Source organism: Episyrphus balteatus, chromosome 1 (assembly GCF_945859705.1).
Source record: "Episyrphus balteatus chromosome 1, idEpiBalt1.1, whole genome shotgun sequence".
Classification (NCBI taxonomy): domain Eukaryota; kingdom Metazoa; phylum Arthropoda; class Insecta; order Diptera; family Syrphidae; genus Episyrphus; species Episyrphus balteatus.
This window is the reverse complement of record NC_079134.1, coordinates 6,327,514-6,352,394: the sequence shown is the minus strand read 5'-3', so window position 1 is coordinate 6,352,394 and position 24,881 is coordinate 6,327,514. Positions and strand designations below refer to the sequence as shown.

General features: G+C 30.5%; 2 protein-coding genes across 2 annotated transcripts; one reads left to right on the top strand and one right to left on the bottom strand.

Annotated features, from left to right (window-relative positions):
• The first annotated feature begins 5,788 nt into the window (after positions 1–5,788).
• Positions 5,789–11,842, top strand: LOC129905857 (uncharacterized). Its single transcript, XM_055981479.1, has 5 exons — positions 5,789–6,206; positions 6,514–6,919; positions 6,983–7,351; positions 10,196–10,393; positions 10,467–11,842. Exons 2-5 carry the CDS (start codon positions 6,681–6,683, stop codon positions 11,047–11,049), a joined length of 1,389 nt encoding a protein of 462 aa, XP_055837454.1. The 5' UTR covers positions 5,789–6,206; positions 6,514–6,680; the 3' UTR covers positions 11,050–11,842.
• Positions 11,843–13,933: 2,091 nt separating this feature from the next.
• On the bottom strand, positions 13,934–23,426 carry LOC129921559 (zinc finger protein 155). The gene is made up of 2 exons (XM_056003445.1): positions 22,395–23,426; positions 13,934–17,137 (listed from the first exon to the last, which is right to left on the bottom strand). The coding sequence occupies exons 1-2, from the start codon at positions 23,176–23,178 to the stop codon at positions 16,341–16,343; spliced, it is 1,581 nt and encodes a 526-aa protein (XP_055859420.1). The 5' UTR covers positions 23,179–23,426; the 3' UTR covers positions 13,934–16,340.
• Positions 23,427–24,881: the final 1,455 nt, after the last annotated feature.

Genomic DNA, 24,881 nt, shown 5'->3' with positions numbered 1-24,881 from the left:
CCTACCAATTTTATTTGTATAAATAAATTTTTTTACCTTAAGAACATTTATTATGAATATTTCTTAAAAAATAATAAAAAAAAGAAACAAAAAATGTAAGCCGGATCTTGCACATCTGAGCTCAAAACACAAAAAAGTAAAAAACCATCCAATATAGATTAAGAATTAGTTTTGATTCAAATATTTTCTTTTTGGATTAAAATATAAAAATTTTAAAAAAATAAATAAATCATTAAATTTATTTAGATAAATAAAATTAAACTTTGAGCTCATGGTAGAATTAAAAAACAAAAAAAAAAACATTTAAAATTATACATAAATGAATAAATGGAATTGTTCAAACAAAAAAGAAAATAAAAAAAAAAAAACAAATACGTAGAAAATATTTAATTGAAAAAATATTCGCTGTAAATTATATGCCAGCTTTAACATTTAAATTTTAAATGAATTTTTAAACAAATTTACAAACAATTTCATGAAAACATTTAAATTAAAAAAAAAAAAACTAAACAAAAAATTAAAGAAAAAAAATCTGCCCAATTTAAACTTAATGTAAAGAAAAAAAGAAAGGCCAAATAAATCTTAACATTTTCTTATAATTATTATTAACTAATTATTATTACATTTTAATAATTTCTTTTTTCCAAAAGAAGAAAATAAATATATATTATATACAAATGCGTGTTAAATGAAATTCAACTGTGTTATGAAAAAATTAAATAAATATTTAATATAATTTAATTATAATTGAAACTATATAAATTTTAATAAGATTTTTTTCCAAATAAGTTTCATTCGATATAATTTTAACTCAACGACAGTTTCTTGTTTTTTTTTATTATTTTTTCTTATAAATGTTATTTACGTTATGATATTTGTATTTTTTTTTTACAATAAAAAAAATAACATTTAATGTGAATTCATTATTATATAGTATATTCATTAGGTAGCTATTAATGTATCTCTGTTAAACCATGTGTAACTAAATTAATAGAAAAAAAAAATAATAATACAAATATTTAAAAAAAAATGATTTATCTAAATAATAATCATATATGGATAGATCATTTTATGTTTTTTTTTCGTAAATATATATTATATATTTAAACATAACATTATACATTCAAATAAAATGTTTATTTGTTTTAAAAATAATTATTTGTGTTTGATTTTTTTCGATGTAAGCATAATAAGGACCATATCAAATTAAAAAAAAAAGTTTGAGTTTAAATGGTATCTTAAGGGCCAGTTATAAAGGAACGGACTTGGAAAACCCCATCAAAACAAGGTAAACAAAAACAATTAGGGGTCCTACTCTGTATTTCGTTTCGAAAATAAAAAAATTCTAAAACGAATATTTTGTACTCTCTATTTCTAAAGCGGAATGAAATTTACTACTTTTGAAATGAGAATTCGGAAAGTGGAATTTTCGTACCACGCAACATTCGAATACGGAAGAATTTTTTCTACAAGAAAAGTGTGATAGGGGAATGCACAAGGAATGTTTCAAAATGTTATTTTTTGAAAAAAAACTTTGTGATTTAAACAATTTAAGTAAGTAAAATGTATTTACAGAGAGTCTTCAAGTCAAAATTTACCAAAATAAAATTATAATAAGTAAGGTATGTTTATGGTATTTGTGTGTTTGGGTACCGATTTGATACAGAGAAATTTGAGAGTCCATGACGCCAACAATTTGTGGAAGAAAGAGCAGGCCGATGTGGGATGCCAACCTGCAAATATTCAATAATTTTCCGTTCAATTCGTTAATCATTATTTTCGGCATCTTAGTGCAACCAAATTATGTTTGAAGGGTCCAGGGAAAAAACGGCACATGTCCACTTTTAGTCAAAAATAAAATAATGATGATATGATGGCATACTCAATTTTAGAAAACCAATTTAATGTCGAATTCCAATTCCAAACAACTAAAAATTCGATCTGCTTTTTCCTTAAATGAATTCCAATAAAAAAAAATCGCTACTTTTCAAATCTCTTTTTGAGACAGATTTTCACATGCATTCCATTTTTTTCAAATCCAAAGGGAAATTAATATAATTTGCCTTCTTTGGTGCGAATTAACGTTATTCAATATCAATAGTGTCAATTCATTTTAAATTGATCCATCCAAGATCCATCGTTCTATACAAACTCTATTTTATCAGCACTAATTAAATGTCTTAAATAAAAATCTACTCCAAAAGGAGGAAATTCCGAACCCAGCCTACGATTTTCTCAGGTTTACATTGTGCGTGACAAAACATTATTACTTGATACTTTTTCCAATAGAACAGATAGATACACGGAGAAAAAAGACCACATAAAAATAAGCGGTTGCCACCTTAAATTAAGCTGATTTCTGCATGTTTTTTTTTGCTAAGATGACTTCCGTCTTTAATTTTAGGTGACAAATCAACAAATTTCTTGAATGCGCAGATTTAAAAGAAATCCATTTATTTTAGCGGTAAATCATCTTATTTTTATGTAAAAACATTTTAATAAAAAAAAGAACTAGCAACCACTGGGGATCGAACCTACAACTGTTGCGTCACTACGCGAGTGCCTTACCACCATGCTATCTCACTGTTGGATAGAGTTGGGCACTTTAGTTCATTTGAGTGATCGATCACTTTAGTTCAAATCACGATACTGAACTAGTTCTGAACTAGTTCATTTTAGTTCAATTTATTTTAATCACTCCGATTTTGTTAGAATTAAAAAACAAAATTAGTTTGTTTATTATGTAAATTATAATTATGTAAATTTATGTAAAATTGACGCATTCTGCATAATAAAACAAATACAACCTTAAAATAACAGTTACATATTTTATTTTTTATTTTTTATTTCGTTCATATACTTGTCGAGCTTTCTGGTCCCTGACGAAAGTCTAGAAGAAGTTCGTTTTGCTTTCATTAAATCAAAATCATAGAAATGCAAGGACCAAGATGCTGCTTGTTTTTGTTCTTGCTCAGAAATAAGAATAAGTGGTGCTTGAAGAAGAAACGCTGATACTGGCACAAGCACAAGCGACCTTGTGCTTTTTGTTTTACATCTAAATCTTGAGGTAGAGCAGAAGAACTGATTTCGCTCCACAAAGAATTGGATGCAATTTCATATGCACTTTGGTTTCTGAACCCCTATTCTTTAAACGTCTGTCGGGTTAAAAGGACGCTGTCGGCGTATAAGACAAGGACCAAGTTTTGTAATGCCATATAACGACTGCTCTAGGTCGCTGTTTAGTTTGTTGAAAAAAATCTTTTTCGCTATTCGCGAACTAAATTGAACTAAGTAAGTGAACTAAGTAACTGAACTAAGTTCACTAGTTCACCAAGATGAACTAGTTCATCGAACTAGTTCGTTCGCGAACTACACAAGCCTACTGTTGGACGTAAGTATGATAAAGTGCAACTAAACAGCACTGTTCTGCTATCCATGGGGGGGGGGGGGTGGTAATCTCTAAATATTCACCAATTAAATCAAACTCACGTCGGTAATAACGGTAAGTGTACATACAATTTTTTATCTTGCAATTTACTTCGTCGCCATTTTTTTTTGTTAAGTTCATGTTTACGTGGACGTCAAGTAGAGGTATGATAATGCAGTTCACCCGATGGATAGTAGAATGGCAAGGTAGAGTTAAAGTGAATCGAATGTGTGAATCCGATCTGAGATTCACGTGAAAAGCAGCTAGCAAACAAAGAAGATCAAAAGTGAGGAGCTGTCAAATTGCATGTAGTGTAATAAAAAAAACTACTACTACTAATAAAAAAAAAATTGTAAACAAGAGAGTTACCAATAAGAATCACAGAAAAGTGACAGTTCCTCTCTTTTGAGCTCCGATTTTGACAACCTGCGCGAACTTGAAAAAAAAATAAAAACTCGGAATATATTACATTAAGGGTATTCACGATCCGATGCAACTGGTCTAGTATCATTGCAAAAGTGTAAAATCTTACAACACTACAAAAAAAAAAAGCTATACCCTAACCCTGTTGCAACATAAAAATACAATGGAGTAAATTCTTTTTGAAAGATATGGCAGCTTGCCGCGCCATGATGAACAGTTTATCTTTTTTATTCTGTTTATAATATTCGTCGCCACTTATTTTGTTTCTTTTGATGTAATTTGTGAAAAATAATTAATACGAACAAAACAAAGAATTAAATTATAAAAAATGGAAAAAAAGAAGAAGCATCGATGGAAGGACAACTCCGTAAAAAAAAAGGAGCGAAGCTGATACAAATCATATCATGGATTTCATTCAATATTTACTATAGATAAGAAGAGGTGCGTTCACGATCTATTGTAAAAAAATAAAATTTTACACTTTTACTAGACCTGTTGCACCAGATCGTGAATACCCCTATTGTATATGTGTACTGTGCTTTTTTTCTCCGTGTAGATACAGTATCACGTTGAAATTGCAATGGGTGCCGTACACGTACATATAGGACAGGCTATCCAAGTATCCGATACGTTTATGAACAATAATCAGCTGTTCTTTAAATCTCCTATCATACAGATACATATATGGGTATCTAGAAATTCCGCGAGCCCTTATTTTGGCCGCTCATCATGTTTCGTTTGCATCATTAATTAAAAAAAAAACGATTCTAATAAAATAAAAAAAAAAAAAAAACAATTTAATATTTATTTTTTTCATTTTTAGGTTAGGTTTTTTATATAATTTCCCCTCCCGAATAAACGGGAGGGGAAATTATTTGTATCTAACTATTTAAATAGTCTCAAATAACTTAATGTTAAAATTGACTATTTAATAGTTAATTTGGAAAATACTTCGATTGACTATTAAAATATTCACAAAAATAACTATTTTTAACTACATATTTAAAATACATAGTTATCCCGATTTATATATGAAAATAGTTAAATATGACTATTTTTTTTTCTGTGTGCGGGCTTTAACACCAAAATTATTAAGGGTCAGTTGAATGTTGAACAAATTTTTAATCCTTGACTCAGCAAATGTTATCTTCAGAAATCGGTAAAATCTGAGATTATCCAAATAAAATATAAGAAGAAGAAGAAAACATAAACAAGAATTTGTTTAAAATATAGCCAAAAATCCATGCTTGATCCAATTTTGAACCACAACTAATCGGCTGAAATCGGAAAGTTAAATTCTTGAACGAAACCTGAATCACGTTTATTCTACTTGCTCTAAGCAATTTTTTTTTTCTGACAGATTAAAAATTTCGACAAAATTTCACATAACTTCAACTTTCGTATATTGAACGCGAGCAGTTTAAAATCAGCTGATATACTTTTTTTTGTTTGTTGTTTTCAAAAATTATAATTAATTATTTTTTTTTTTAATTGTTTTTTTTTTTTTTTTTTTGTTCAAAATATACATAATTAAATTATTTTTTACCATTTTGCAATATCAAATTTTCTTGGGCTTGCAAAAAAAAAACCCACCTACATTTTTAAAAGTTATCAATTTGGCATCACTTTTTGGGTATTGATAACGATAATTTAATTTGAATTTTCGCATGAATAAAAATTAAGAAGATTTTTTTTTTTTATTTCAACATCCCAGACAGACCCATTTCCAGAATTGCAAATTCCTAATTTTCAAATTATTATGTAGAATCCTCCATTAAATACCATAATATTCAATCAATTTCATTTTGCATTTGGACCTCTTTTTTCATTCTCATACACACAAAGACTTCGATCGTTCTCTGAATTAATTTTAATCAAAATTCAGAATTAAATTTTATTTCTATTATCATTTGCGATATAATTTTATGCATCATCAAATTAAAAAGAAAAGAAACCTCAAAATTACCCGAAAAACAGGAGCTGCAGGAGTTTTAATTATGCAAGAGCGAGAAAGAGCATAACCTACCTACTACAAAAACAAAAAAAATTATAACTCGCCCTCAGAAAGAACTTGCTTGTATCAAAAAAAAAATCAAAAAAAAAGTTTGAGAACCACTGACCTCAACCAACCAACCAACCTCCGAAGAAAAATCAAAGATGTCAGCAAAAAATTTTCTGAAAATTTTCACACAAGTTTTTGCATAAAATCGCAATTTATCATTATCGTGTGTTTTGATTTTTATTAAAAAAATCAATTAAAAATATTTCTAATTCGTTTGGAATAAAATTTTCACCAAAATTCTTATTTTTCCATCGAGAAAAATCAATTTCAATTAAACCATCACAAATTGAATTGGTAAGAAAGGATACATATTTTTATATCTTTTAAATATCAATTTATCATTAAAATTATTAACTAAAACATATACCAAATTAAAATATAAATTAAGAATATTCTATATATTAAAAAACCTGCCCAATTTTTCATGAAAATTAACAAAGAAATCTTCAATAGAAAAATTGTTGGAAGAACAACTTCTTGCCCATTTAGATACATAAAATCAAAATGACAGTCGCTGTTGCTAGTGCTGCTGCACTTGCATATAAAATAAATTGACATTTGTTTGGTTTTTTTTTTTTGTTTCATTTTTGGTTTTTGGTAGTGTCGGAGTCGAGTTGTGACAACAGGGAAGAAATTTACAAGAGGCTAGAATTTGTTGGTTCTAATCTGATTTTGCGTGGGTTTTGTTGATTTGGGAACAATACAATAAAAGACACGAGGGAGGAGGGTTTTATATTAAGTACTTTTGTCAATTTTAAACATCTGGCAATGGATGTTGACGTTTCAAAGTCTTTGAAACGATGCCTAAGTGTGCCAATCATAAATAACCAACTTCCGAATCAGCAACAGCCATCGTCGTCGTCGTTGGCCACGAGTTCAATCGTAAACAATCAAACACCCAAGAAACAACAAATTCTACCTAAACATCAATTTGCCCAATCAATTGAGAAAATGACATCGACAACTGCAACATCAACTGTGCCACAAATATCGAATCCACCTTCCAGGTAAGAAGTTGTTTCAAAATGGCAACTTGTCACACAAATTCATTTTCGTTGTCCATCTTATAGAGAAGTATCACCAGCTCCAGTTTTTAATATATTCGCTCCACGGGCACGTCGTTATTCAGCGAGTTTTAGCCCTCTAGGAGTTGCTGCTGCAGCAGCAGCTGGTGGAGGAGGAGGAGCTGGAGCAACAACTCCAGTTCCTAGGTTAACTCCACGAGTGTCACAGTTGCGACAAGAGGAATGCGCTGATTTGAACAGTCGTGAAGTCAATCACGAACGTGAGGTACACAGTGCTATACAAATGTCTCAGAGTTGGGAGGATTTGACTTTAGTAACAGAGAATTGGTCTTGCAAATCAGATGAAATGAGCAATCCGCTGCAAGTGAATTTGCCATCGGGAATATCAAGTTGCTCGAGTCCCAGTCCAACAAGGTAAATAAATATAAGTCTTAATAATTTTGTTATCGGTCGATGGCTTTCAAATTTTATCAGTTTTAATCAAAATAATGAATTGATAAATTTTGGTATTTTAATTTTGGTAATTTCATTTATAATTTTACATCTATTAGGTTATTTTGATTTTTAAGTAAATTTTCCATTATATTGTTTATTTCTGACATAAGCTAAAAGCTATTATTGTAGAGATGCTATAGGCTAGACATGTATCGCATCATACAATCATATTTTTTGTTCAAAGATGAGTCAAAAAATGTGTGTTCTTATATTAACAAGTGACGAAATTTTCCTCAAATAGAATAATTACCTGGGTTAAAGATGAGAAAATATTTAGTATGGTGAATTGATTACCAAATGAGGTATTTTGTATTAATTAATTTTATAACAGAAAAAATCAGAAGATCTAACAAAAAAGGTATTCTTTTGAGACTAGCAAAAGACAAAAGGCAAAAAGTAGTCCCAAAATTATGTTTTACAAAGAAGTAGTAAATAAATTTTGTATTTTCGAAGAAAAAAAGACCTAGAATAATTAAATGTATAACTGCGTTAATTTGGGAAAATTTATCTACTGCTTAATACTACTTTGAACTACTTTTGCTCTTGAAAAAATTAGTTCAAATAGCTTTAAGTACTAAGCAGTAGATAAATGTTGCCAAAGTAACGCAGCTTATATATAGGTAATGTCTTGTTGTATGTACGATTAAAGGGTTGTTAAAAGTTTGTTTAGTAGCAACTAAAGGCTTAGTAGAGAAACTTCTTTTAAGATATAAGCTTGATATAAAGTTAATTAAATGGCCAAAGGGAAGAAGATTTGCAGAGAAAGAATCAGACTTATTTAATATAATGGATTCGTAAATTTGTAATTGGTTAAGAATTTTATTTTATTTTTATTTGGATATTGCCCCAAATGAACTCTGCAATATTTTGAAATCTAAAGGCCACAAGATTATGACCGATGAAAATTTTCAAAAATTTGTGATTAATTCTCTAACTAGAACGCTTAAAACTTATTTAATTTTTTTTTTTTCTGTACAGTACAGTATTATTACGGTTGTATAAAACATTTTTTTTTTTTATGATTCAGCCTCTAACCATTAAGCTTTTTGACCAGTTGGTATAAGGTTTTCTGCAGCATTTCGCTAAGAATCCCCAAAGAGCGTTATTTGTGAAATTCATCCCCGGAAAATTACCAAGCGTATTTATTCTTTAATTTTTCTTACTTAGGAAGGACGTGACACTTAGCGTTATATTAGAAAGCCGTAATTATAATTACTGTACAGAAAAAATAAAATAAAATTAGTTTGTAATATAAGGATTGATAAATGTAAATCTCATAATACTTTTTTCCAAAAAAGGTCATACAAAAAACCATTGGTAAGAAGATTAGAAAAATTCAAACAGTAAAAGTCGCTTAAGGCCCTGAGAATTATGGAAATAAACTGGGACGCTCTTATAATTTTTTTTTTAATGTAAGATGTAGTCCTATTACGGGTTTTATGTGAACAAGCTTTGAATGTCACTTTTCCCTTATTCTGAATTCCGATCAAAAAGTGGGTACCGCAAGTCCGACGGATAAAACGATTCTCTTCAAACTTGGTATGTAGCATTTTTTGTAGGGGTTTTTGGAATTAATGTTTTTGAAGCAAAAATAACGGTACCATGTACCAATTTCGGAAAAGTCAAATTTTCTCAAAAACGGATCCAACGATTTTGTTAAAAAATTTAAAATCTGGAATAGTTTCATTACTAATTGAACCTGCCATAGAACCGTTTTCATTAAATCTTAATATCTATCATAAAAGTAATTAAAATGACGTAAAAAAGCATTTATGCAGTTTAAATATACATAGATCAGTATTAAAATTTTGGAAAAATAATAATTTCTGGATTTAAACAAAAAAATTTGAAAAATTAAATTGTCGAAAACGGAAATTTTGTTTTTTTTTTTTTTTTTTTGAAAATTTGGTTTTATGTATTGATTAATATAAAATTGCTACAAAATAACACACCAAGTCAAAAAAATTGTAACAAAAAGTTAGTTTCTTAAAAAACGGCTCCAACGATTTTAAAATTTTTGCTTACATTTTGTTAAATAACTTGATAGCAGCTATTTTTATAAGAAAACCGCCAATTTACAACTTGTAGGACACAATTAAGTAACTTTTTTATATAAACAAATTCTATTCTTAGTCTGTAAGGAACCAAATTACAGTCGGCGAAATAGGTGATTCTTTTTAAAAATAGTTTTTCACTTGTTTTACAAGAGATATACGTACGTACGTTTTTGTATTGTTGTAGGTTTTAGGATGGTTAACAATACCTAAAGCGTGTACTTACATGCTTTCAAAAGCTTTTAAAAAGTGTTCTAAGCTTATTAGGGTGAATAAAAGATCCTATGTTAATGCCTTCATTCTTGCAAACGTTTTAAGGCTACATTAGAATTATGATGAGAGACACGTCAATTTTATAGAATGTTAATTTTACTGGTCAGCAAGGTTTTTTTTTACAGAAACCAATTTACACTTTTCTAGAGATTTTTCGTTTGCTGAGCTCGAATTCGCTTAGATATAACCTCAAAAACTGTGAAAAAGCGGCATTTTCGATTTTCTAACAGGAATATCTCTAAAACGTGATCTGATAGAATTTTTCTGATTCGAACCAAGCTCAGGACACTAAGGCATTATATGGTTTCTGTTACAAAAAAAAGTTTGATTTTGTTGACCAGTGTTATTAATTCACACCCTATATTATGTATTTCTTAAATTCCAATCCATTATATGATACGATTATATTTTTTACTTATGTTATATTCTATAATAGTAATAGAGCTGGAATGCGACTACCCTATGGTCTATCACCTTCACCTACCCGCCGTACTTTTTCCACCAGACGTTCTATGTCTCCTATTGCAATGCGTCCAAGTCAATTAGGACCAGTTAAGCGAAAGTTTGAATTGGATGACACAAGTAATTGGAATATTTATTCTCCTCCACCATTAAAAAAGATTTTCACAGAAAGGTAAGCACAATCTAGAAATTCCATAGCAACGCAATCAAGAATTGTATGTTATTTTTTTTTTTAAATTTTCAAGTCGTGGCTCGTCTCCTATTTGCCAATCACCATCCTCCGTATGTCCCAGTCCAGATTCTGGCACCTATGATGGTCGAATAACTCCAAAGCTATTCATTTCAAAACTATGCACCAACAATACAACCAACTCCACATCATGCTCTTCTCCCATGGGCACTTCGCCAGGAATTGATGCTGGAATTGATGTGCAGTCGAATGGGTCGGTGTCAAGTCCCGCCACAAACACATGCTCATCGAGCGGAAGTGAACCTATGTGCATAACGCCATTCGAAAGTGTGTCCGAAGAAACTAATTCAGCAGTTGGAAAGAAAGTCGCCACCCCTGTGGTGGACAATGATGATGCAACTCTAATGGACGACATTAAGAGTGAAACGTCTTCGATAAGCGGTGACTCGTGTGTCTCCAGCTCTGGTTCTGAAATCCCAAAGCCAAATTTTTTAAACAAAATCCCAACTAACACTGGATTTGGTTCGTCGTCAAATCACCCTGCCACCAAAGCTGCAGGACAAATGAATGATGTGTCATCATCGACGGCTACAATTCAGCCAACTACTAATACTTGCAAGCCAGACAGTATTATTTAAACAATGTTTACCCCACTGAGGTTATGTATATAAATTATTCAACAAAAAAAAAACATAAATACCCTACGTTTATTTACTTAAATTGATATTAAAACAAAATATATTATTAATCTCTTATATTTAACAAAAATAATAATAATTAAGAACATAAACATAAATAATGAACGAAAGCTTTGTTGGACAGAAATGAAGTGTGTTTTTGACGTTTTTTTAACTCATTTTTGTAGAGTTGTTTTTTGTCTAGTTGTTAATCGAAGTGCTTAGTTTGTAGTTAATTCTCATTAGTTTTTTTCCCGCATTGTTTTATTTTTTTTTTTTTCTGTTTGTTTGTCAATATTCTGTTTATCCATTTACTATTTTTTCTTTTCTTATTTTAAACACAATAACTTATTAAATAGATTGCTAGTTTCGTATATATACACAAATTATTATTTTAGCGTACAAAATACCAGGTATGGATTTAGGATAAATTAGTTATTTAAATTGATTCAAATTTTTAAAAATATATTATAAAAGAAAATAATTATATAACCAATATAATATTATATAATATATAAACATAAATTAGGTTTTCCTTGATAAAACCGCACGGTCATAGCTAAAAAATTAAAGTTTTTTTTGTTTTATTTTGAAAATGTAAGCCAAAAATAAGTAAAAAAATATATATAAAAAAATGTATTCATCTTACCTGGTTGTTAACATTTAAGTTCGTAAAATATGAAACAAATAATAATGCTTGGTATTGTATTAATCTATACCAACGACATAATAAAGAGTGTAGAAAAAATCACAAAATTGCATTTATAATTTAAGAACCTATTAGTTTTGTTTTATGTTTTGAATAATTTATTATTGATGAGAAAAAAATGTTACACAATAACAACAATGGAATTTATTTCCTTAAAATTGACATGAATATTTTGTTTGCAAATGTTTTGCCGGTGAAAAAACCCAACTCTATTAAATGTCAGGTAAATAGTCAATTGAGGTTTAAACCACAGAATACAGCTGTTTAAAATTCAAGGTTTAAACGAAACTGTAAAATCGAATAAATAGTTGAACTAAAGTTTAGACCAAAAGCGGAGTATACTTTCACTGTAAAACTGAGGTTAGGTAAACAAAGGAATATGGTAATTGAGACCAATAACAATGACGCATATGTCGTTGAAAAGGTATTTTTGCCTTGGTAAATTGTTTATATGGCGACAAGCTTTAACTCACTGTGAGAAAAAAGTTATAGACATAAATGTAAAACTGGGTAGGAATAGGCAATATTCGGAGAAACGGCCGTCGAGTTACTAAGCTCATAAGGTTAGGGTAAGGGTTCAAATAGGTGTCAAATGAAAAATAAGGCTGAGTTCATCACCACCTCAAAAATTTGCATCAAAAATATTTCTGGTGCATACGTGATGCTTTATAGGTAAGGTAGTGTTTTCTTTCCATAAAAAAAATTGTGATGCGTTTGTGAATTCAGCATAAGTTCATTTACATATGTTATATATCTTTGCAGTATGATCAAAGAGAAAAATTTTTGAAATGCCAAACAAAAGCCTTTTTCTGAGCAAGAGAGTACAAACTTTTGCTGACGTTCTCTTCTATCTTAAAAATGTTGGGTGCCACCTCAAAAGTACGGACAAGAAGTCGGCAACCCCACGGAAATGCTTCTAAACGGTTAAAGCAATCAATTAGATAGGACTTTTTTGTAGAAAGTTTAGGCCCAAACAAGAATACATCTTGTTAATTTGATAATAATGATTTTTTAGTGAATTAGAAAATTTTGAAAAGTAAAAAATGTTTTTATAATTTTTTTTTTAACTTTGACTTCAAATATCTTTCAAATGGTTAGATTAAACAAAAAAAGTTAATAAGACCTTTTTTGTGGAGCAATCTGTTTCCCACAAGAATATGTCTTGTCCGTTTGATTATGATAATTTTTCAATTTATTACAAAATTGAGAACAAATTTTTAAAAATTTTCTAAATTTTTTGACCTCAAATATCGTTTAAACGATTAGATAAACGAAAAAAGTGTACAAGAAAAAGTGTAGAAGAATATGTGAAGAAATTTGCTAAAAAGTCGATTTATAAAAAAATGATTTTAGTAGAAGATTGATGTAAAAATGGAAAACTGCGAAGTGGAGGACCTTCCCATTAATATAAAGAGCTCATATTTGGTGAGTATGTTCTAGAGGTGTCTAGCAATCGATTTTTTTCTACCCATCCTGATATGTACCCTTTTGAACAAATCAACTACTCTAGCGATAAAAAAACAAATGTATTTAAAATTCTATTTATATGTTTTTTAATTTATATTTTTTTTATAATTTTTTTAATTTTCGGAAGGGAGGTTTTTCTACGTTCAAAAATGATCCACGACAACAAAATTCCCAAAATGAGAAATAAATTCCGGAGATTTTTTATACGCGAAAAGGCTTACTTCTTGTTAAGGCTTCTTATAACAACCGTAATTTAAAACATATTTTTAAAAGAAAAGGAAAAACGACCGTTTATAACAAAATTATATAAATTTTAATTTTTGTAACAGAAATAAATATAATGTAGGTACTCACTTTTCAAATCCAGCTTGAGGTCTTGAATAACTTCATAAATTGATTTTGGCGTAAAATGCATAAATTTAAAAATGCATAAATTCTGGACCTATTTATTATTAATAAAAAAATAAAAACCAAATCAAATTATTTTGGAATTATTATTAATAAATATATTTACGCTTTCTGTAAACCAAGTTTACACTATTTATGATTTTTCTAAAATTTTTTCTTACAAATTACAAATATAACATTTTTTTTTGTTTACAATAATTATGATTTTTTAGCCATTTGACCATTTGCAATAAAATAATTAATAATAATTATAATATGAGTTCTTTGTATTTAAATCTAAGACATTTATTTACTTTTTTTTTATTTTAATTAAACCGTGATAAAAATTTAATGTTTCAAGTGCAAGAGAAAAGCAAGAAATAATCTTTTAATTTGTTATTGTGAAAGGAAATGTACATAATTAACAATAATAAATATAAAATATAATTTTAAACATTAAAACAATGTGATTCATTCACATAAATTGATAAAAAAAAAACATAAACAAATACATAAACCAATTACAAAATTAAGTTTTTTGATAAAATCCATTTGTCCCCCAAGGACTTGTGTAGAAATAATTTATAATTTAACTAAGAAAAAATTGTTTTAAGGAATGATTAAATTTACAATTATGTAGGTAATTAATTGTAATTTCTTAAAGTAATGTGATTTGTATTTATCGTGATATGAGTTTATTTATTTTTATTTTGGTTTCGGAAGATCAGAATTATGATGGAAAGGGACCTGCCCTTAAGTGGTTTCTACTAAATTATATTCTTCAGGTTTAAATAACACATCTAACTGACAAGTTAGTGATCTAGATTGTTTTATGCTCAATTTCGGATAAGGACCTACTCAGAATGTGGCAATTTACAACCAACTCAACCACAACTCTTAGTCAGTGATCATCAGACACTCGTGTATTTCTTCTCGGGATGGTCACCTAATCACGACACCCCATGAAAGTGCAAGGCCTAGTGACTTACAACTCTCAACCATTCTTGTGTGCCTTTAATTATTTTGCAGAAATGTAAGGGAGCTACGATATACCGCCATGTCCGAACGGCTAATCAGAGATGCATTTTTTCTTGACAATGATACTCTTGGCGGGCCTGAAAAAATTTTCTTAGGTGGTCGCGGATGGAATATGAACGCAATCGTCTGGCGAAGTAGACCATTGACCAACTCATTGCGCAACGGGGTGATACTCTTCATGGTAATGGTAATATTAACAGAAGCTTAATCGAACGGAAGCTATAGTAGTTTCGTATAGATAACTTTCCTACTTATTGGGATTTTGTGCGATTGAAGATGAGAATCGCTTACACCCGATATCTTCCATCTTTCTCAAGAGGTTAAAGGATATTTCGTCTGGACCAACAGCTTTTCTTTTTATATCCGAGCGTTAAAGGTGGTTCATAACTAGCAAAGTTACTCCCACGTAGGGCAGTTACTCAGCGGCAGGAGCCCCCAACCTGGAGGGCCAGGCCGTTACTAATAGACCTGCGCTCTTAATACGTTGGAATAGCCCATATAAGCTGTTCACTAAATAGTTCGGCCTAAGTGGAACTGGTAACGTTACCGTTGATTCTAAAAGAAGAATTCATCCTCTACCGTCATTTGTTGGAAGTGAGGGAACAATCCTACGTTGAGGGGTAATTATTAGTAACATCCTACTCTGACTCGAATTGTCGACCATGGGAGCACCTTGTGCGAAAACAAGTTCATGGTAGTAGTCACCGTAAGCCCGTCCGCCATTCCAACTCCAACGCTACGACTAGCGACTCTCAAATTTCAAGTAATCTGTTCTATTGTTTTGCTAGCTTGAAATTCACATTTCAACATAGTTCGGACCTGATAATTTGTAACAGTTCCATGATCAACAGCAAGCAAAATATTTTCGTATATTTTGACACTTTCTTTTTATTTTTGATCTTCTTTTACAAAGCCAGTGGTCTTCAGTCGCTTACCCAAACCCTTTCCTGCATGTAAATCTCTTCGGTATTGTGATTGATTTACTATGAAACTCAATGAGGATAAAACGATGTATAGTGAAATGTTTTCCTATCAGAATCATCATATCCAAACAAAAACAAATTTGGAATAGTTTTGGAATTTCAAACCTTGACAGCTTTACAACATTATAAATGATAAAATTCTAAAAATGTCCAACAAATATAATAAAAAACATGAAGTTACATGAAGTTACATAAAATTCAAATCACATTGCCTTATAGTACTAACTTGATCCGTATACTCGTTGGAAATGTTTTCCACATACTAGATTTTAGTGATGATGATCGGCATTGTACATTCATACAATTAACTATTTAAAATAATAACAACTACAAAACAAAAGCATTTTTCTTTCAAAGATACAACATTAATTTAAATAATTCTGATTAAATTTCTAATCGTATAATACCAAATATACCAATTTTGTTTAATGTTTTTTTTTTTTCACTTAGCTTAATAATTTTCCAAAACATATAAATTTAATTTTTGTTTTTTTGGAATGTTTAAAATTTGTGTTTTTGCTTTCTTTTTTGAATAAGTACCATTGCTCGATTTAAATCACAAAAAAAAAGATCGATTTTAAGTATAATTTGTTTTGTAAAAATGGAATGTGCCAAAAATATGAAAGTTTTCTTTAGTTTTTTTTTTTTTTTCAGAAAAAAAAAATAAATTATGCATCTGCACTTGATTCATCATCTACATCATGAATAGTAAAGTGAGAAACCAACAAATCTCTAGACTCAAACATTTGCTTACATATATAACACTGAAACTCCACCGACGATTCATGTTGTTTGATATGATCGGCATAGAGTTCAATTGAGGCTGACTTTTCTCCACATTCGGGACATTCGAATTCTTCATCGTCATCGGCAATGGCCGATTCGGTGTCACTACGTCGTCGTTTAATTTGCATTTCGTGTCCCTTTAAGCATCTCATTCTTTTAGCTGGTGAATTTCTCTTTGGATGGGTGTCCTTGTGCTCCAAAAATGAATCGTAGTCGGTGAATTTCTCACGACACGAACTGCACTTGTACACTTTTACCCGATTATGGGTGTGCATGTGCTTTTTCAGAGTCGACACTTCACGGAATGGTTTTTGGCAGATCGTGCAGCTGAAGGGCTTTTCGCCAGTGTGAATCATAAAATGACGTTTAAGATTGTGTCGCGTGCCAAAGATACGACTACACATTGGACATTGGAATTCTTTCTTGCCGCCAGCAGTGGAAGGCGATACTAGATTTGGTACACTATCGAGGAGTAGATCGGCCATATCTGTGGCTGAATCATTTGAAGCACTTTTGTCGCATGCAACACATTTGGTTGGGTCGTATATTGAGGGTTCATTGACACGACATACCATACATTTGAAGTTCAATTGGGTAGAATGTATTCGACGATGTTTTTTCAGGTCACTGAATTCGCGGAAACGTTTGTAACACATGTCACAGCCGAAGGGACGTTCGCCTGAAAAAAAAAATATGAAAAAGTAAACATTTTTTTAAAACAAACAGATACTATAAAAGGATATTCTCCAGCTACTTAATCATAAAATTGGTTTGAAAAGACAGGATTGTTCCAACAGGATTGTTCCAACAAGAATATTGTCGATTGTAGCTAAATTGACGAAAGTATGATTATTTTTATTTTTGAATACTATATACCTACATAATTAAAGCTGGAGAGCTTTTTTAATATTTATTTAACAGTAACAAATATGACGGTTTTTTTCCACTAAAATCGCGTATTTACCTTTCCCCAGTGGTCTATGGGGAAACTTTTATATAATTTTCAAATTTGGATGATCCGCAATTCTACATTTTCCGAGATACGTCCAAATAATTGCTGCCACTGCTAATTTTTTTAAATATTTCTTCGTGAAAATTTAATATTCTTCGATTGTCTTACTTTAAAGTACCATTGGTTTTAAAAAAATAGATTTTAACTATTTTATCACAAAAAATTGACGAAAACAGTCCTTCAAATACTATTTGAATTTTATAATACTTTAGATCTAAATATAAATAAATTTTCTTTACTATCTTACTCGAGGAAACTCAGTCCCATTGATTTTGAATATAAACACTAATCAGCTAAAGATAATAATGGAGCATAAAGATTTTATATTGATTCTATATATATTGTTATTCAAATCGTGTTATAATCTTTAAATAATATGCACGACTGGATCGCATAAGCAGAACTAGATTCATTTTCTGAACAGAAACTCGTTTAGATGGGTAAATTGAGGTAGCAAGATTTTTCTTAATTTACTTTCAATTGCCTAAATTGAAATAATTTTTTGTATAAGTTACCAATCAAAGACTCAAAACTTGACATACTTCTTAGGTTATGATGCCAGAAATACTGATTTATGGCATGGTTTTCTGTGTCCCGATATTATATTCGAAGTATGAGTTTTTAAGTGCAACTATGTGGTTGGCACCAAAGAACCAAACGAGTCGAGTATTGTTTACGAACATCGAGTACTTACTCGAAAAAAAAAACGATCTCGAACAAACAGAATCAACACAACTTAAATATGTTCGAGCTTTCCTGTTTAAGAGTATGATGACTCGTAAGTAATCTTCCATTTCAAACGAGTTCAAACGATCATTTTTCTGTTCGAGTAAAATAGTAAAATGATCGTGAACAAAATGTTCATGATCAATCAAAGAGAATCAGTTTGGTACACAAAAGCAAGTTACATTTGTTTTATTTAAATTAATTGATTTGACAAGATAATGAAATGAAGAAAAACATATTAGAATAAAATTAAATAAAATACAGAAAAAAAAAATTAAATAAAACATGTTAGATACAAAATTTTAATAAATTAAATTAAGTTAAAAATTATGACACTTCTATATGTATATATATGAAAAAAAAAATTAAATTGGATTTATCTTTAAGTTTGAATTCGCAATCATCAAATAATTTACAGTTTACCTACCCGAAAAAATAATTTGTTTTCGAAACAATCATCCCAAATCGCATTATTGCATATTTTTTTTAAGGATATGTTTCTATTACACACCTACCTGCACAAATTAACCGGCCATTCCGGTTAATACTTCAAAAACAAAATTTATGATACTCAATAAACCTGTCTCCCTGTCCCAATTAAATTCGCAAATTCAAATCAATAATCAAAGCTTAGAAGAAGTATCATCTATCAAATATCTTGGTGTTGTGCTTTTCTTTTAATGAACATATAGACTTAATATGCAATAAAGTATCTCAAAAATTAGGAGTTCTTAGAAGAACCCGAAGAAATATATCAAAAGATAGTGCAATAAAAGTTTTTAATGTGACTGTAAAACCTCATTTTGAATACTGTGCAAGTCTCCTCTTTACATGTAACATAACACAAAAAATGAGAATTCAAAAACTTCAAAACAAAGCCATGCGTGTTATATTAAAATGTGATCGTTATTCCTCTTCAACTGCAATGCTACAATCATTAAATTGGTTAAATATAAATCAAAGACTTTTCATGATGGCAATGGTGTTTGTTTTCAAAATAAAACACAATATGTGTCCTGAATATCTCAAATCAATAATACTTACAAATAGAAATATATAATATAGTTTGCGAAACATTGAAGAATTCAACATCATTCGAACGAGAACAACAAGAGCACAATCCAGTATAATCTATATGGGACTACAAGCATATAATAATCTTCCACTGAATATAAGAAATATAAACAATTTAGATCAGTTTAAAAATCAAGTAATCATTTATGCAAAATCAAATATTTAATGTTAAATGCTTTTTATTTACTTAAATTACTGATAAAAATTTGAATGTAACTTTATAAAAATTTTGTAATTTACTTTTAGACCTTAATGGCCATTAGCCAAATAAATTTCAAATAAATAAATAAAGAAATTCCCCACCACCACATTTGTATTGTTACCTACCGACTAATTACTTTTTTATTTACGCAGTCACTGATAAACCCTTTCTAAAACCACAATTGTAAAATTAAATAACCTGCTTAAATTGCAGTTGTACCGCAAACAACCAACCCTCAAAACCTAAATAAAAAAAAAATATGCAACAGGTACCTATAGGGCGTAGAAATTGGAAGTGGTTGTTTTCATTGTTCAAACTGTTCATCATTTTTCGATCACTTCGATCATTTTGAGTAAAGCGTATAGTACAGGAAAGATAGACTTTTTCGTGGAACGAAATACAGGACGGCTGATTTTTTCAAATCTGAAAGAGGGGTATTAGAAAAGCTTAAGTCCTGGTTTTCGGGACGCCAACCCAATGGCGAAATCCGCCATTTTCAAAAACGCGAATTGGTCTATGTCTACTTAACTATTGGAATGACCGAATAAATTACTTAACCAAAGTTGTAGGTAAAAGAATTAACTTTTCTTGTGCATTCACTGTTTTTCAGCGAGGACAAAACTTTTGAGGTTATATCGTTTTATTTTTTCGGTTTTTTTAATTTTTCTCAGTCACTATGATAGTTACATAATTTTTTATCATCACAATATTTGTAGAGCATCAACTTTCCATTAATTTGGTATACTTTTGAAGATTATATGACTTTTCAAACCAAAGATACCGAACTTTAAAGAGTAATCTCTCTCAATATCTTCAAACAATATATTAATATGTTTTTACATAAGGTTAGAAAAGAAGGCTTTATCGTGTACGTTATGTAAAAACAAGAGAAATATGATATGAGTGGGAGTGTGTTTCCCATTATTAGGGTGGGTCGGGCAATTTCCTCTAAATATTAATTTAATATTAAAAAAAAAAACAAAAAATAATGGTAAAACTTACAATATTGTGTTATACATATTTTGTTTTAAGCCAAACATCCAACTTTTATGATGCTAAAAAATTATGTAACTATCATAGTGACTGAGAAAAATTAAAAAAAACCGAAAAAATAAAACGACATAACCTCAAAAGTGTTGTTCTCGCTGAACAACAGTGAATGCACAAGAAAAGATATTTTTTACATATAACTTTGGTTAAGTAACTTATTCGGTCAAGCCTATAGTTAAGTTTACATAGACTAATTCGCGTTTTTCAAAATGACGGATTTCGCCAGGGGGTTGGCGTCCCGAAAACCAGGACTTAAGCTTTTCTAATACCCTTCTTTCAGATTTGAAAAAATCAGCCTTCCTATATTTCGTTCCACAAAATGCTTGTTTTTATTACTAACTTTTCCGTACTAAAACTATAGTTTTCAGATCAATAACTTTTGACTCATACATCGCATGACTTTAAAAAATATACCAAATTATTGGAAATTTGATGGTCTATAACTTTTACTGTTTAAGAAATTATGTTACTATTACCGGGAATGATAAAAACTTAAAAAAAAGCCGAAAAAAAAATAAAAACAACATAACCTCAAAACTATTGCCCGCTTAGAAAAACAATGTATCACAAAGAAAAAGATAATTAAATTTCCAAGAAATTTGCTCTGATAACCATTTCTCTAGGACCAATAGTTTTGGAGATATAGAGAAATTCGCGTTTTTCAAAATGGCGGATTCCGCCAGAGGGGTGCCATCCCGAAAACCAGGACTTTAGCTTTTCTAATACCTTTCTTTCAGATTTGAAAAATTCAGCCGTCCTGTATTTCGTTCCACAATATGCCTGTTTTTTTACTAACTTTCCTGTACTAGTAGTGTTTATGAACAGTCGATCTGTTTACGAGTAATTTTGTCCGTGGGTATTGAGGATCGAGTATACTCAAGAGTTCAAACAATTTGTATGGTTTCGTTTGTGAGTATTTTTTTTTATGAGTAAGATGATTTACGAGTATAGAAAGAAAACGATCGAGCACGAACGATCATTTTAAAAAAATTGAAATTGTTCGAACAGGTTCGAACATACTCATTTGGATCTCTGGTTGGCACCCATTTAACTTAAGAAACTGCATAGTTACCCATAACAGTTTAGTTTTCAAATGCCCCGACTTAGGACTACAAGACTTTGCATTTCATAGGTATGCATGTAATTTAAAGACCTTTCCTAAAATACCAAGTTAGCAATACTGGAGAGGAAGATCTTAAGGATCTGTACAGGCATGCACTACGACAGGATACGCAGGAAACACGTCAGTAACAAGAGGCTGTATGAAGAAGCCAAAATTATAAAACTCGACAAATATCTTATCCAATCAAGCAGAAGATGCCTACAGAACCTGACCAACCACCCTAACTCAATAATAGGAAGAATCATGAACCAGCCAAGACATCCTAACCATGGGTACTTAGAAGCTAAGGAACTTTTGTATGAGGATTTGATATCAACCAACGACGAAGAGAACATTCCCTTCTACGCTGATCCTGGGTCAGCTCACTATCGTGGCTGAAAGCCTCACCTCTCCCTAATCCAACCTTCACAATGACAACCGGACCTGAACAACCTGAGTTAAGAAGCTGCCAACAGAATTAATATTTAAAACAAACACAATGACAATTAACTGTAAATTTAGCTTAAAAAAAAAAAAACAATGTAAAAACGTTAGGCCCCTTTTGTGCCAACATAATACTAATATAATCAATGTAAATTTTTTTTAGATAACTAGCTTTAAGCAAATTGTATATATATATAATTACTGTTCAATAAAAATATAGTTAAATCCTAAAATACCAATCGTTTTTTGATGCCACTCACTCATCATTTTGTATAAAATAGAAAAAAATCACCATAAATTAAAAAAAAAAAAATATTTTTACTTACCCGTGTGTATCATCATGTGTCTACGAAGATTATAACTGGAAGCAACACTCTTTCCACATAAAAAACACTCAATCGATTGTTTCTGTGCCTTTTGTTCCAAATCAATCCAATTCAACTCTATACCTTCTTCATTCTCATCGATATAATCGACATCCGAATCTAAGAGAACCATATCACCCTCTTCATCGTAATCAGCTTCATGAATTGTACTCTCATCGCTTTCATTCAAAACATCGCTAGTTTGTTGAAGTGGTTTAGTTTTCTCTTCTTGTTTGATTTCCAATTTCCGTTGAGCCTCGAGTTCTTGTTCTTCTTTCTTTTTGTTCGTTTCTTTTTGAACCAAATCAACCAAAAACGATCGAACTTTGGCATCATCGATTGAAATGAAATTCTCATCGGGTTCGTGATATTCGTACTTTTGATTTGGATCTACTAATTCTTCATAAGTTGTGTTTTGTTGATCAAAGGTGCTATTTTGTTGATGATGAATTATTGTTTCATCTGGGATTGGAGCAGGTTGATGATAATATTGCTGTTGTGAACGTGGTTGCGGAGGAAGAGGTTGCTGATGTTGTTGTGAATGTTGCTGATGGTGGTGATGATGATTATGATGATGATGATTATAACCATTCGGAGGATATTGAAAAACAACAGGCGGCTCCAATGCATTTGGCGGCATTGTTGGAGGATAATGTGTGAAATGTTCAAATGGAGCATATTGCATACCGTTGTTTAACCCGATCATATGATGGGCTTCTGGCTCAGCTTTTACCCAGACATCCATTGGTAAGCACTTGAATGAAGTGACGATATCTTGCCACCCCCATACAATGATTTCGTTGGTTGGTTTTGATGGATTTTACATGCAATTGGAAGATGTATTTATATAGCAAATTGATTATTGTAGTTTGAGGAAGTATTTTTAGTGGAATTTTTTTAATTTAAGGATATTTTTAGGCAAATATTTGGATTAATTTGTTTACGTCGAATGGAAAAAGGTTTCCATCAGCCATGAACTGTCAATTTCGATAATTTACGCATGACAGAAGAATGTAGAAGATTTTTTTCAGTGAGAAGAAAATTTGTTGATTTAATGAAATGGTAACATTCAGCAAAGTAATTTTTATATTTATTTCTATTTTCCAAATGGGTGCGCTCTTGTACCTATTTTAATGCATCTGGGATACCTTTGTGTTGTTGTAATCCCATGTTAAATCACAGCTGAAAGTTGAAAAGTATACAAAATCAAAGGTGTCCATAAATTTCTGGATACCTACCTATCTATCTCATGGGAAATTTGAAGAACAGCATATTCTTTTTCTCAGTTAAATAATATCAGGCTTGTTTCTTTGGGTTCCACCAGCTTTTGATAAAAACAATAGGGGTATTCACGATCTGGTGCAACAGGCCTAGTAAAAATGTAAAATTTTATTTTTTTACTATAGATCGTGAACGCCTTCTTATCTATAGTAAATATTGAAGCATGAATGATGTTTTTTTTCCTCCGCCGTTGCTTCTTCTTTTTTCCATTTTTTAATAATTTAATTCTTTGTTTTGTTCGGGTTAATTAATTTTCACTAATTATTTTACATCAAAAGAAAAGAAAGCTGCGTTCCTTTGGAAATATTTATCTACTTTTTAGTACTTAAAACTACTAAAAAGGTAGTTCAAAGCAGCTTTAAGTACTAAAAAGTAAATAAATATTTCCAAAGGAACGCAGCTTAAATTACGGGACATGAGTAGCGACAACCATTATACACAGAATAAAAAAGACAAACTGTTTATCATGGGCGACGCGACGGTGAGCTGCCATCTGTCAAAAATAATTTTACTCCATTGTATTTTTATTTTGCAATAGGGTAAAGGGCCAGTTGTACAAATATTTAATCCGTGGATCAGCGACTTTTACTTTCTGAAATCGGTAGTAAAGCTGAGGTTCATCACTCGTTGAAGGTTCATATATGTTTAAATAGCCACATCCATACTTGAACCGAAGTTGACCCGCAACTAATCCGCCGAAATCGGCGAGTTATACTATGTTTCCACCTACGCTAAATCCGAGATTTAGCTAAGTAGATTTAGAATAAATCTCGAGATTTATTTTAAATCTACTTCGCTAAATCTCAGATTTGGGTTCAGCTACCATAAATCTAAAATTTCCACCTACTTTCAATCCGAGATTTAGAATAAAACTCGAGATTTATGCAAAATCTACTTCGCTAAATCTCGGATTTAGGGTAGGTGGAAACGTAGTATTAAATTCCTGAACCACGGCTGATCCATCTTTGTACAACTGGCACTAAGGGTATAGCAAAAGTGCAAGACCATTGTAAAATTTCAATCCATATATTTTGTTGTTGTAGTGTTGTAAGATTTTACACTTTTGCAATGATACTAGACCAGTTGCATCGGATCGTGAATACCCCTAATTATTTAAATTCAACTCATTTCCATCTTGAAACAATGTATTTGAATGTATTCAGAAGT

What these genes read in the sequence shown, in the direction of transcription:
- LOC129905857 (XM_055981479.1), top strand. Translation starts at nt 6,681, where the DNA reads ATGGATGTTGACGTTTCAAAGTCTTTGAAACGATGCCTAAGTGTGCCA. An exon ending in ATATCGAATCCACCTTCCAG is followed by an intron (nt 6,920 to 6,982) that starts GTAAGAAGTTGT and finishes TCCATCTTATAG; the next exon opens with AGAAGTATCACCAGCTCCAG. An exon ending in AAAAAGATTTTCACAGAAAG is followed by an intron (nt 10,394 to 10,466) that starts GTAAGCACAATC and finishes TAAATTTTCAAG; the next exon opens with TCGTGGCTCGTCTCCTATTT.
- LOC129921559 (XM_056003445.1), bottom strand. Translation starts at nt 23,178, where the DNA reads ATGGATGTCTGGGTAAAAGCTGAGCCAGAAGCCCATCATATGATCGGG. An exon ending in ACACATGATGATACACACGG is followed by an intron (nt 17,138 to 22,394) that starts GTAAGTAAAAAT and finishes TTTTTTTTTCAG; the next exon opens with GCGAACGTCCCTTCGGCTGT.